Here is a 14169-nt window from a genome sequence, read left to right on the forward strand (position 1 = left end):
ACAAAATCTGACCATTTTTTACGTTTTAAGATTATTTTATCCTTAATTAAAGCGAATCGAATTCGAATTTGCGTGCAGATTATATACATGACACTATTAGTGCCAATAGAAAAAAAAATCAAGTAAATTGATACACTTGACACTATTAGCGCCAATAGTGTCATGCACGAATGATACTAGTGACCCCTTGACACTATTAATGTCAATAGTGTCATGCACGAATGGTACTAATGACCATATTAGTGATATATACTTATGTTGATACACTGTCTTGTCTTATATAGATGAGTGCAGTTATATGATCATTTTGAACACTTTCCCGTAGGGTTTAAATTATCATTTAGGGTTCACAATCCTCATTTAGGGTTTTGATTATCCATTTTTGGTTTTGATCAGTGGCGGAGCCAGGAATTTTGTTCGGGGGGCTGAACTTTTACAGGGTTCGGGGGGCGGTAGCCCTTGATTTTTTAGGCATTCTATACATTTTAGACATTTTTTGTTAATCAAAATACAAGCATAAGAGTAATTCGGTGGTGCATAAAGTGGTGGAGTTCAAGAAAGAATGAGCCATAAAGGGATGTTCTATTTTATCCGATGGATGGCGTGATTCGGTGGTGCAAAAGGATATTGTGAACTTTCTTGTCAACTCTCCAAAAGGGTCCGTGTTCATCAAATCGGTGGAAGTTTCCGAAGTTGTGAAAGATTCAACCACTTTGTTTTTAATGCTTGATTCTATTGTTGAGGAAGTTGGGGAGACAAATGTTGTGCAAGTGGTGACGGATAATGCATCTAACTATGTTAAGGCGGGTAAGAAGTTTAGATCATCTATTCATCTTTAATTTTATATTTTTCAGTTCCAACTTCCAAGTTGTTTTTACTTAATGATTAAAGCTTAATCTTTTTTTCATAGGGAAATTGCTTATGGCCAAAAGACCACATCTTTATTGGACTCCATGTGCCGCACATTGTGTGGACTTGATGTTGGAGAATATTGGAAAGCTTCCAAAGATCAAGAATGCCCTTAAGAAGGCGATCTTCATGAATGGTTATATATATAACCATGTCGGCGTTGTGAACATGATGAGGAGATTCACCAATCAAAGGAATTTGCATCGACCGGCGGTCACAAGGTTTGCAACTTTCTTCCTCACTCTTGCACAATATCACAAGCAAAAATATAATTTGAGGAAGATGGTCACTTCGGAATTGTGGATTGCTTCAAAGTGGCAAAAGGATGCGGGGGGGAGGAAGATGACATCTTTTGTTTTGCAAGACACATTTTGGAGGAATGTGTTGTATGCTCTTAAGTTGGTAGATCCTCTTGTGAAAGTACTTCGGATGGTTGATGGGGATAAAAAATCGGCTATACGATACATTTATGAAGCTATGGATAGAGCTAAGGAGGTTATTGCTAAGAGTTTTGGTCAGAAGGAGGAGCATTACAAAGAAGCTTTTGAGATAATTGATAAAAGATGGGATTGCCAACTTCATCGCCCTTTACATGCGGCTGGATACTTTCTAAATCCAAAAATCTATTATGATAATCCGGAGGGAGTGAGTTGTCAAGAGGTTGAGAAAGGCTTGTATGAAAGCATTCAAAGGCTAGTTCGAGAAAGTGATACATTAACATTAATTAATCTCTATTTTAAAGATGACTTATGAACTTATTGAAAGTAATCTATATAAAATCAATCAACTCAAACATAAACATTCCAAAGAGAAAGTGATACATTAACATTAATTAATCTCTCCAAAAAAATTGATAATTAAAATAAGAAAAAAATGCTAATTAAAATAAAAGAACGATTAAACAAATAATAGCCACAAAGCACTCTTATACACAATATTCTAATTAAAACAAGAAGGAAAAAAATGCTAATTAAAATTAAAAAGACCAGATTTTTTTTACTCTCGTTTCAATTAACTCACCCTTTTATTAGTTAACCCAATATATGGAAATTATATATATATATATATATATAGGGGGCCGCTCCAATGAGACCCCCTAATTTTAGTTAGATCTAGGGCACGATCCGGTGCGTTTATTTTATCAATCCTATGACTGATATTGTATCTGGAGGGTGATTTTTTTTCGCAGGGTTCGAATCCTGGAGGGAGCAGAATATTTTAAATTTTGTTATTCATCAGTATATACTGCATTGTTCATCAGTATATACGGCCATGTTCATCAGTATATATGTCTTATTCATTACGAATTTTTTAAATTTTATTTTTTCATCAGTATATACATCTTGTTCATTAGATATACGTTTTGTTCATTAGTATTACATGTCTTATTCATTGTCCTAGTGTTTCACGAAAAATATGGGGTCTCACTGGAGCGCGCCCCTATATATATATATATATATATATATATATATATATATATATATATAGGAATGAGATCATGTAGTATCCAATGCTTATAATAGATCCGTAGATCCAAATCTAGACCACATATTTATGACATGTGGCGCATCAAGATGCATAAAGGCATTTCAAGGCAAAATATGGAGAGGGGTAAAATTGGAATGTAATTTTCGGATTTAATAATTAAAAAAATATATTTTTTTTAGATTTTCTCAAAATAGATACATATAGTTTCACACGAAGATGCATAAAGTTTTCACATGAAATGCATAACTTTGAATAGAAAAATGCATTTGATTTTTACAGTTTTGGTATTTTCACCACCCCACCCCGCACCACCCCCCAACCCACCCCACACCAACCCCCAACCCTCCCCATTACCACCCTCCAAAATAGTCATGTTTCACATGCATATATAATCAAACAAAAGTGCATAAAAATTTTACATAAAAATGCATTAAATTATACAAAAAATGCATTTCATTTTAATAAATCTGGTATTTTCGCCACCCCACCCCTGCCCCACCCCCCACCCCCCACCCAAAAAACAAACTTTTTTTTTAAAAACTGATTTTCTGACCACTGACCCGCCCCCCACCCCCCCCCCCCCCCCCCCCCCAATTTTTTTTTTCAAAACTGATTTTCTGATTGTTGAGTCGCTGACCCACCCACCCCCCCTCGCACCCCCACCCACCCCCCCAATTTTTTTTTAAACTGATTTTCTGACCGCTAACCCCCCACCCACCCTCCAGCCCAAAAAAAAATTACTCCCTCCGTCCGCCAAGATTATGTCACTTTCCTTTTATGGCAATGGTCCCACCATCCTCTTTAATATTTTATCCTTACTAACACTCTTTATTTACAAAAAACCCATTCAAAATTCAATCTCAACCACACATCTCATAAAGTGGTGGGACCCTTTCTCCACTACATCAAAATCATCACCAATTTTATTAAATCTCGTGCCCAAGCAATTTTACATAATTTTGACGGACGGAGGGAGTATATTTTTTCAAAAAATGTAATGCATTTTTGTGTGAAAGTATATGCATTTTTGTGTGAAAGTATATGCATTTCTGTGCGAAAGTATATGCATGTAAAACATGTAATTTTTTTATGCATGTAAAAATTAGTTTTTCAAAAACAAAAAAATTTGGGGGGGTGGGGGGTGGGGGGGGGTCAGTGGTCAGAAAATCAGTTTTTGAGAAAATAAAAAAATAAAAATAAAAAAAAATTGGTGGGGGGTGGGGGGTAGGGGTGGGTCAGTGGTTAGAAAATCAGTTTTTAAAAAAATAATTTTTTTTTGGGGGGGGGGGGGGGGGGGGGGGTAGGGGGTGGGTGGGGCTGGGGTTCAAGGGTGTGGGGGGTGGGGTGAAATCTTATGCATTTTTATATGAAACTTTATGCATTTTTATATGAAAGTTCATGCATTCTCGTATGAAACTTTATGCATCTAAAATATACCTATATTGAGAAAATCTAATTTTTTTTTAATTTCGAAAATTACATTCCAATTTTACCCCTCTCCAGATTTTGCCTTGAAATGTCTTGCCACGTGTCACCATCTTGATGCGCCACATGTCATAAATGTGTGGTCTAGATTTGAATCTACGGATCTATTATAAGCTTGGATCTACCGGAACCCAACCCTATATATATATATATATATATATATATATATATATATATATATATAGGGGGCGGTTATTCAATAAACCACCCTTATTTTAAGAATTACGAACCAGCAAAAATGCATGAATTTTATGTATAACACGCATGAATAAACTGTATAAAGACATGAATTGCGAAAAATAATTTTTTGCTACCTTTGGGATTCGAACTCAGGACCATGAATTTATCCAACAAGGTGATGAATCAACCGTAGATCTTGATGATCTAAGGGCTGAAAATGATTCATAATTTATATTTTAAGAAGCGTTCTTATTTTAGCCTTCCCCTATATATATATATATATATATATATATATATATGTATATATATATGGTGGGCGGTTATTCAATAAACCACCCTTATTTTAAGAATTAAGAACTAGCAAAAATGCATGAATTTTATGTATAACACGCATGAATAAACTGTATAAAGGCATGAATTGCGAAAAATATTTTTTTGCTACCTTTGAGATTCGAACTCAGGACCATGAATTTATCCAACAAGGTGATGAATCAACCGTAGATCTTGATGATCTAAGGGCTGAAAATGGTTCCTAATTTATATTTTAAGAAGCGTTCTTATTTTAGCCTTCCCCTATATATATATATATATATATATATATATATATATATATATATATATATAGGGCGTAAATTGTTGGCGTTTTGTGTGTCATCAATTTCTCTGTATTTTTTAACTCTTAGGCATTGCTTTTGTGATTATAATTTAGGGAGTTTAATTTGTTAATTCTTTTTAATTGCTAGATTAAGTATAGCGAGGGAAAAGATTGCTTAAATATTTACCTTTCCCGGTAAAACTAAATTGTTGGCGGTTTTATCAAAAACTACGAAATTGAAAACCCCTAATTCTTCCTTCAAAAAAAACCCCCCCCTAATTCTTCACCCCAAAAAAAGAAGAAAACTCCTAATTCGTAAACAATTGTTTCCACTTATTCCCTATTTCCTCCTAATCAGAATCCCCTAATTTTTAAGGAGCAAATAGCAAAGAAGGTCAAGAAGCTATCCACTTTTCTTTGTTAAAATTACGCGCACAAGCACATATTTAACTGAGCGTATGATTTTTGTTGATGATAATTCATCGGTTTCAGGTTCGCCGGCGGATTTCTTGGCCACAGCAGGGGATTTCAAGTTTCTATTATCGTCAAATTCACAGGGTCTGCAGCAGGGCGAAAGATACTTTTTGGTAATGTTTTAGTCCATTGTTTTCATGCTAGATATATAGTCATATAAAGATTCTTTGTGTGGCGATGCCGAATAAATTTTTTTCATTCAATTTAAGAATCCTCGCTAGCTAGATTTTCTTTGTTAGTCTATTATTTTGTGAGCACAATTCTTTTCTTTTCATTGTTTATCTTCATAAATGATTCAATTTTCTCATCGTAATTGGTATCATATTCGTCATTTGACGTTGAGACTTGTAGCATTTTCCCCACTTTTAAGTTATAGTAGAATTCTCATATATTTCATCCGAAAATTTACAAATTTGAATTGAAGCATTGTTTATGGAATACTTAGAGCTCTTTGAGCAATGAGCAACTTTGAATGCTAATATCAAATGTCACTCTAAACTATTCTCGGCTTCTCCTTTGTATGTGGAGTTGCAGATCAGTAGAGCTGACACACCTTTTTTCTTTCCCCAATCAAGGGATAAGGACAATAATTCACAATAACCGCTTTTTCATTTTTAAATTTTTGTTTTTGTGCTTCTGGTTTGTAAGTTAATTTGTTTATATTAGTAACTTTATACTAATTAAATTTATGAGACCATATGTGCACTGAATTTTATTTTGAGGATGATAATTTGACATGGAGTGCCGTTAGCAAGGCTTCGGGAGCTAATGACCCTATTTATAGCACTAGACATGCATCTTGAGTTGATAAAGGAAAGGGTGTAGTTGCTTCGGGTTCGAGGACGAGAAGACTCTTAGATGAGAATGAAGATGAGGATGGGGATGAGGGTGCGGAGGAGATGGAAGAGGACATTGGTGAAGACAAAGATGATGAAGGAGATGGGGATGATGCACTTAATGATGATGATTATTGATTAGTTATTCGATATTTGATCGTACTTTTAGACTTGCGTAGTTTAAAACTTAAGTATTTGCGTGTTTTGAATTTTTATGTGTTTTTAAATTAAGTATTTGTGGTGTTAAATATTTGAGTTTTTGGTATAAAATATATTGTAGGTAAATATATTAGAATTTTTTAGGTTTTAGAGCGCCTCGCCTATAAAAAGCCCGAGCCTGAGCTTAAAGCCCTGCGCCTAGGCTCCGGGAATGTTTGCGCCTTTGTGCGCCTCGGACTTTTTAAAACGAAGGTGTTAACTTAAAAGACCACCTATAATAGTCAGTATTATTATGCTAATACTGCATAAATCATAGCAGCAAACACGCCCTATACAAATAAAGAATAAAAATGAGAGTTTATTATGGAGTTAAAAAATTAACTCCAACAGGGCCCATTGCAGAAATGAGATCACAGAGGCCCATGTTTGCTAGATTTTCTAAAGATGGGCAAGCCGAACACCGTTTCTTAAATTATTTATATTAACCATTTATTTGTGCTGAAAGAATATGTAGAAGATCTTGAAAATAATATCCAACCACTACATTTGTTTGACAATAATTTCAGTTAACCTCAACTTTTAAATTAAAAGATACGATCAATGTACCAAAAATGAAAAGAATTTAAAGAATTCATACATTCCGCTTTTTTAAAAAATAAAATAAAAAGAAAAATAAATTTAAAGAATCAATGCACCAAAAACTTGTATAAAGTAAATGACCATATATGGCATTAATTATTTGTTACAAACACGATGGTTCTTCAATATCAAGTCCAGAGGCCATCTAATCATTCTAAACAAACACCACAACTTACATTGGTGTCATATCAAATTAAGATTATTCCCCTCCACCCTCCCCTACAGATATAAATGTGAAGAAATAAACCCAGAAAAAGAAGAAAACGATATAAAAGCAAATTGTAAGATTATTGAAAAACAGCAGATTCCGGAATTAGTTGTGTGGTCATACTTTGTGTTGCATAGCTCCGAGCTCCTCCCCTCCATAAACGGAGTTGTGGACGGAGCGCTCGAACTTCTCGCCGTCGCCCCAGAGCGCGTAGGCCTCCTCGCCGTGGACGGCCTCGTCGCCCACGCGCAGCTGCTCCTCCGACATCCTGAGCGGGATGACGAGCTTGATGAGGTTGCATATGATGGTGGTGACGACGACGTTTAGGAGGACGATGTAGATGACTCCCAGAATCTGGATGCCCATTTGCTTGAAGCCGGCGCCGGCTCTGCCGTTGTGGATGCCGTAGGCCAAGCCGATGTAGTGCTCGTAGTTGTCGATCAAGTAGAAGAGGTGGCACAGCTTTGGGTTGGCGAAGAACCCCGTGAGGAGGCCGCCTAGGGTTCCGGCCACCGCGTGCGTGTGGAACACCGCCATCGTGTCGTCTACCTGCCGCAGCAGCCACACCTTCTTGTGGAGGACCATCATCGTGAACCACGGGATTGAGCCGGAGAGTACGCCCATTATGATGGCGGCCCATCCTTGCACCACCCCTACCAAATCCCATGCATACTTTAATAACACTTATAAATCTCGTCAAATAAAATTGTGATATATTGTAGCTGCTTAATTATTATAGATTGTGATATTTAATTATTATGCATGTCACTTAGTTGTAATAATTTTTGTAACATGTAAAAATGTAGTTATTTTTATGACATGTGAAAGAATAGCTATTTTATATCACAATATTTTTTATAATTATTTTTTTATTAAAGTAATATAATAATATTTGTGTGTATGTGTGAATTTGAGAGAGAAAGAAAGCAATGATATATCAGGACACCTATGTGTAGAAAGAAATATTGTGATAGCTTTAAATGTTGCAAAATTTGTTAAATGGATAGATGTTACAAAAATTTGTTACATTTTTAAATATAACAAAATTAATTTACATTTTTATGTGCACGTGATTAAAGTATATAGATAAGCTTTGTTACACAAATTTTGTGACGCATAGACATTATTGATTATTGATGAATGTTTTATATTGATTAAGTGGCATGCAATAGATGATTAGCGATTTGTAAGAGGTTATGAGGGAACCTGCGGCGGGCGTGATGCACACCAATCCGGTGATCATCCCCTGCGTGGCGCCAATAACGGAGGGCTTCTCGAAGAAGATGATGTCCAACAGCAACCATGTGAGCAAGCTGGTGGCTGCACACACGTGGGTGTTGAGCACCGCCAGTGAGGCGTCGATGCTGGCCATGTAAGGGTCGCCGCCGTTGAAGCCGGTCCAGCCCATCCACAACAGCCCCGCCCCTGCCAACATCAGCAGAATGTTGTTCGGAGGGAACCTCTCCCTATCTTTAGTCTCCCTGGGCCCCACCTACAACGTCCAAACATATATCATAGCTAGGTAGCGGGACATGACATGCAGTGCAGGAAATGAATGGATGGTAGTTACCCAGTAGGCGGCGGTGAAGCCGGCGACGCCGGAGGAGAGGTGGATGACGTATCCGCCGGAGTAGTCGATGATGCCCTTCTTGTTGAGCCATCCGTTGGGGCTCCATATGGAGGCGGCGCCGATGGTGTAGGAGAAGGTGAGCCAGAGAGGGACGAAGGCCATCCAGGCGTAGAAGCTCATGCGGCCGAGCAGGGCCCCCGCGATGAGGATGAGCGTGATGGCGGCGAACACGAACTGGAAGTAGAGCATGGTGGCGTTGGGGAACTTGTAGCTGCCGAAGGTCTGCTTCAGGAGCACGTGCTGGTCCAGCGCGTCGTCGATCTTGTTCAGGAACGGCAGGAACTTGTTCCCGAACGCCATCTGGTACCCCCACCCCACCCAGCACAGCAGCACCGCCGCGAACGCGTACAGCGCCATGAACGCCGAGTTCACCGCCCACTTCTTCTTCACGATGCTGCCGTACAGGATCACCAGCCCCGGGATGCTCTGTAGCCCCACCATCGTCGCCGCCGTCAGCTGCCACGCGTTGTCGCCTTTGTTCATCCATGCCGGGTTTGCCAAGTCCGGCTGCAGGTTCGCCGGCAGGGACGAGTAGTCCGGGGTCGTCGTCATCTCTCTCTCCTCTCTCTATGTATATATCTTGTACATGTGTGTAGAGTGGAGTTATATATATATTGGTAGTGAGATTAATTGGGACATTGTTGCTGGAAGCAGTTTTTGGACTGATTTGTGTTCAAGGACTTAATTAGGCACTGATTAGGAGTTAATCGTGCGAGGAAATGGGGTTATAAGAGTAATTAGCGAATAAGAGATCTGCGGGCGATGAATTCAATTGGTACAAGTGAAATTCAGATTGGCACAGCTGGTATTCCTTGTGCATATGGATTGATTGTTCCTATGATGCATTTTTCTTTTTCTTAATCAATTAATTATTTTGTCATATTGATATTACTAATTAAAGAGTTCCTCGTTGGTTGTGATGAATTTGGTCTGAATCACCTAATCTCATTCTTGCCCACGTTGTTTTATTTAAAGACTTTGGGCCCTTATTAACCCCAAAACTCAGATGCTTAGGTTAATTTTCCTCTCAATTGTTCTTCTCTATCTCTCTCTTCCTTATCATAACAACAAGCTAAACTTATGCTTGTTCTTTTCTCTTCCAGCACTTATCTCATTCGAGACAGAGGAAAGGGACAGCGATGCTCGTGGGTGGCTGCCGGCTAAAATCGTTGGAGATGTACAGGCGACGACGGTATAGAGGAAGAAGAAGGGGGAGAAAAAAGAAAGGAGAGATTGAGAGAGAATTGAGGAGAGAGAAAGAGAAATTAATAGCTAAAAAAATGGGATTATAAGAATTTTAATCAAATGGGCTTTATAATTCATTCTAGTTGGGCTCTTTTAAAATTGGGCTTTTAATTCAGTAAATGCTTGGGTTGAAGATAAGGCTTATAGTTTAAGCTTGATTAATGATGGGCTCTTTTATTAATTAGTCTAATAATCAAAATCAAACTAAATAAAAAATTTATTTGAGATATAATTATTTAAACCAAAGAAACCTTATTGTTAATTAAGTCACACAATAAATATATTATGTGCTTAAGAATTTTTTTTACTTCATCCCTGCATGAAGATGTTTTCTTTATTTTTGTCATTTTGTGCAAGAAATATTTTTTTTAAATTTGTTTTCGAATCAAATTGATTTTCAAAAGAAAATACGAGCAAGAGTATTATTGGTGAGCTTAGATCATCCACATTATAGAGCCCAAATGAACTCTTAAAAGTGGTCCCCATCATGTAGGAGCCTCTTCCCCATAATGGAGTTCTGTGCACCCGGACTCTTAATTTTTTTTTTCAATTTCATCTTTATTTTTAAAGTTCTTTTCAATTAATTTTAACATTAAATTTAACAACATAAATTTCATTTAAAATAAAACTAAACATTACATTGAATAAAAATTAAATTACATTAACATTAAATTAAAGTGTTAATGAGGTGAAATACCCCATTAACAAAAATGCCTACATCCATAACAAACATACTCAATTTACCCAAATTAATGTGGAATACCAAGGATACCCTTGGATGTTGATAGATGTACATTGTTTTTTTGTAAAAGTTCTTACACTTTTCTTACACAAGTGTACTTGTACAAGAAAAGTGTAAGATTATTAGTTGGAAAATGTACAAAATCTGAAATAAAGGCATTTATTGATAACTCACATAACTTTCAACCACTAATTGATGAAATAAATTTAATCATGTACTGTAGGTGTCAAACTTTTTAAAATTAAGGACACGTTTGTCAAATAAAAACATTTATTCAAATGTGAAAAAATTTCAAACATTATATATTGTGAAAAAAAATCTATAGCTAAATGTACATCATTAGCCGCCGAAAACTCCTTAGTCGGCGACTAATGCCGGCGGCTAAGGTTATTTTGACGGCTAATGATGTTTTTAGCTATATAATTTTTTTTTTCACAATATATAATTTTTGAATGTTTTCACCTTTGTATTGATGTTTCAATACAACAAACATATACTTATTTTGTGTATTTTTTTTTATAGTATAAGAAGTACATATCGATATGAAATAAGAGAGAAACTGAATATGCTAAAACTTGGATTATAGTAGGGCATTAAGGAATCAAACTTGAGTCCTACATAAGGTTGCATTCGGAAATGAGAAAACCTATGATGCACGGATTCTTCAAAAAATAGCACAGTGTAGTATCGGATACGCGCTGGGTGCGGGTGAGGGTGCGATTCGCGTGGGATTCGCACGGGATCCCCTCAAAAAAAAAAAAAGGGATTCACGAATCTGATTCACGCACCCACAAATAGGGTGCGTTTTGGGCTATTTTGTAATTTTTTCAATTATTTTTTGGACTTTTTTTGCAATTTTTGAGTTATATGTACATGCAATTTGAAACTTTTACATGCAATTTATTGAAATTTTTACTTTACTTATATTTGTAATGCGATTTTTTTTATATATTATTTTTGGGCTCTTTTGCAATTTTTATTGAAACTTTTACTTTGACTTATATTTGCAATGCAGTGGGAGCTGCGAAGACTTTTTTCCGCCGGGCCACCGCGCCACTTCCCACCTGAGCGCCACCCGCCTCTTCCCACCGGAGTGCCGCCGAGCTAGACCCAGACGCAGACGCGAGACGCTCGGTCGCGGCCCAGACACCGAGCAGCCCCTGCCTTTGCTCGCCTCCGTTTCCAAGCTCCGGCATCCGCAGTCCCTTCTCCGTGAGCAGCGGCGTGACCAGCAGAGCAGTTGCAGCAGCCGGCGTGAGCAGATCTCCTCCGTTGCAGCAAGCAGCAACAGCAGTCGGCGTCGTCTGTCCACCTCCGGTCCCGTTGCAGCAGAGCAGAATAATCTGCACAGGTCGTTGACCTTCATCGACGCCTGCATCTGCGCCGGAGGAGCAGCGACAGCCGCTGAGACGCGCAGCAGCCTGCTCTCGGAGCTCGCTGCGCGACTTCCGTCTCTCGCCGACCCTCAGCTGCCGATCCAGAGCCCGTCTGCTTCTGCACCGGTCGCCTGCTCCAGAGCCTGCATCGCCGCCTGCATCTGCACCGCGCCGCCCCACCCTTCCGACTCACCCTTCCGGCGGATGGCCACCAGTTCGCCGATCATCGGTCGAGACAAGGGGGGTCTTAACCTTCCCCCGGTTTCTACCAACTTTGATGTTCGAACTAAACCTGCCCATGGTATGCGTCTACCTCCCAGGGGGTCGGGTACTGATTCCGACGCGGTTGCCGTCGAAATGCGATCTACTGGTAATTCATCAAATCTGACAGATAAGCAACCCACCCAGATTCTCACTTATTCCGACATCGTTAGCATCTCCCCTAAGAATGACGATAGAGTTTCTTATGCGGAGGCTACTGGCAAAAAGCCGATGAAAATACAGGATTTGGCTGCTCACATTTTTCATGATCTGCGGCCTACTAAGGAGGGCGATCAGTTCTCCCTCAAAATACCGAATGATCTATATCTTAAGGAGATTAAGGCCTTTGAATTTGCTTTGACAGGACGTTTGTTTCTTCAGAAAGGAGACAAACCGAGATCAACTATGGAACTAAAGTGGGAACTTCAGAGATTATGGAGTTTAGCCTCTGATTGGCAACTAATTCCTTTGGGAAAAGGTTATTTCACTCTCCGATTTACTACGGCTGAAGATAAGGCTACAGCAAAGGGAAAGGCAGTTTGGGAGCTCTCAAAAGGACTCCTCCGACTCCGTGAATGGACTCGAAACTTTGATCCTTTCAAAGAGAATTCCCCTTTGGCGGACGTTTGGGTTCGCATACACTATCTGCCGATAGAATACTGGAACCCACAGGTTATTTCTGGAATTGGCAGATATTTGGGTCACCCCTTAAAGATCGATGGAGCGTCGGCACGACGTGACTTCGGACAATTCGCTAGAATCCTTGTGGAAATCGATATGTCGCAAAATCTACCTTCTACTCTTTTAATTGATGGTGAGGATACATCATTCCATGTTGAATTTGTCTTTGAAAATTTGCCTCTTTACTGTCGTCGTTGCAAAATAACTGGGCATTCTCAAGAAACATGTCGAAAAAAGCGACGTGTGGAGCCGGTAGCTATTCAGGAAAATCTGACGGCTGCTCCTAACAATCAGTCTGGTGTGGTGACTCATAAACAATGGCACATTGTGGAGCAGGGCAAGAAGGTTGTTGTCCCAATCGTGCAAACAACGGGGGAACATCAAAACACTTCTAGTTTTGGCCATTTGGCGACGGGGGTGCAGCAGCATGATTTCCAGAATGAAGGCCATGAGATGGCTGGCAGTAACCCAGTTCTGGATTCCAAGAGGGTTGACGATCATGGCACTGAGGAGAGAGCGTTATACGAGCAGGAGGCAGCGGTGTTGGTTTCGGTTGATCAGGAGCTTCATAAGACGACTGGTAGTGAGGACGAGGTGGACGAGGAAATTGAAATGGAGACGCAGGCTGGAGATCCGACTGAGATTGTTACGGCTGCTGCTGATTTGGATGAAGCTCGCAATTCTGAGCAAGCTAGAGAGTTGGTTGGTCAGCAGGCTAAAAAACTGGATGGTGATTTAGGTGGGCAAAGCAAAGACTCGCACACTACTGCTCCAGAAGATATTGATAGTCGTATAAGTCGGTTAGAGGCGCAGGTTAGCCAAGGAATGCAAATGCTTGTTGAGCAAGCTCCGCCTAAGCGACGGGGACGTCCTCCAAAAGGTATGGAACGTCCGCGCGTTCCACAGAATCAGGAAGATAGCATTAAAAGCCGCCTCAGAAATGCGGAGGAAATGGGTCAGAAGCCGAGGGACTTCGTCATTGATCATAGCGGAAGTGCTAGTTTGCGTGTTATGAATAATATCGCCACAGGCCGTTGGTCGGACGAAATGGAGGTGGACGATTTTTTGAATGGTTTTTAAATCGCTTATTGCTTTGTTTCCTGTTTGACGAGCTCCTTTCCGAGTCTCGTGCCTCTAGTCTGCATTACTGTGCTTTCAAAGGCTTTTTTCTGTTTCTTTTTATAAAAAACCTCTATTTAATAATATTTGCAATGCAGTATTTAATTTGTGAATGCTCTTTTTTTTTTTCAATTTGATTGGT

General features: G+C 39.1%; 1 protein-coding gene across 1 annotated transcript; it reads right to left on the reverse strand.

Moving 5' to 3' along the window:
* Positions 1-6828: 6828 nt before the first annotated feature.
* Positions 6829-9189, reverse strand: LOC131016351 (ammonium transporter 2 member 5-like). Its single transcript, XM_057945048.1, has 3 exons — positions 8544-9189; positions 8180-8465; positions 6829-7626 (listed from the first exon to the last, which is right to left on the reverse strand). The coding sequence occupies exons 1-3, from the start codon at positions 9153-9155 to the stop codon at positions 7091-7093; spliced, it is 1434 nt and encodes a 477-aa protein (XP_057801031.1). The 5' UTR covers positions 9156-9189; the 3' UTR covers positions 6829-7090.
* Positions 9190-14169: the final 4980 nt, after the last annotated feature.

Source organism: Salvia miltiorrhiza, chromosome 3 (genome assembly GCF_028751815.1).
Source record: "Salvia miltiorrhiza cultivar Shanhuang (shh) chromosome 3, IMPLAD_Smil_shh, whole genome shotgun sequence".
NCBI classification, from domain to species: Eukaryota; Viridiplantae; Streptophyta; class Magnoliopsida; order Lamiales; family Lamiaceae; genus Salvia; species Salvia miltiorrhiza.

What these genes read in the sequence shown, in the direction of transcription:
- LOC131016351 (XM_057945048.1), bottom strand. Translation starts at nt 9,155, where the DNA reads ATGACGACGACCCCGGACTACTCGTCCCTGCCGGCGAACCTGCAGCCG. An exon ending in GCTTCACCGCCGCCTACTGG is followed by an intron (nt 8,466 to 8,543) that starts GTAACTACCATC and finishes TGGACGTTGTAG; the next exon opens with GTGGGGCCCAGGGAGACTAA. An exon ending in GTGCATCACGCCCGCCGCAG is followed by an intron (nt 7,627 to 8,179) that starts GTTCCCTCATAA and finishes GGGATTTGGTAG; the next exon opens with GGGTGGTGCAAGGATGGGCC.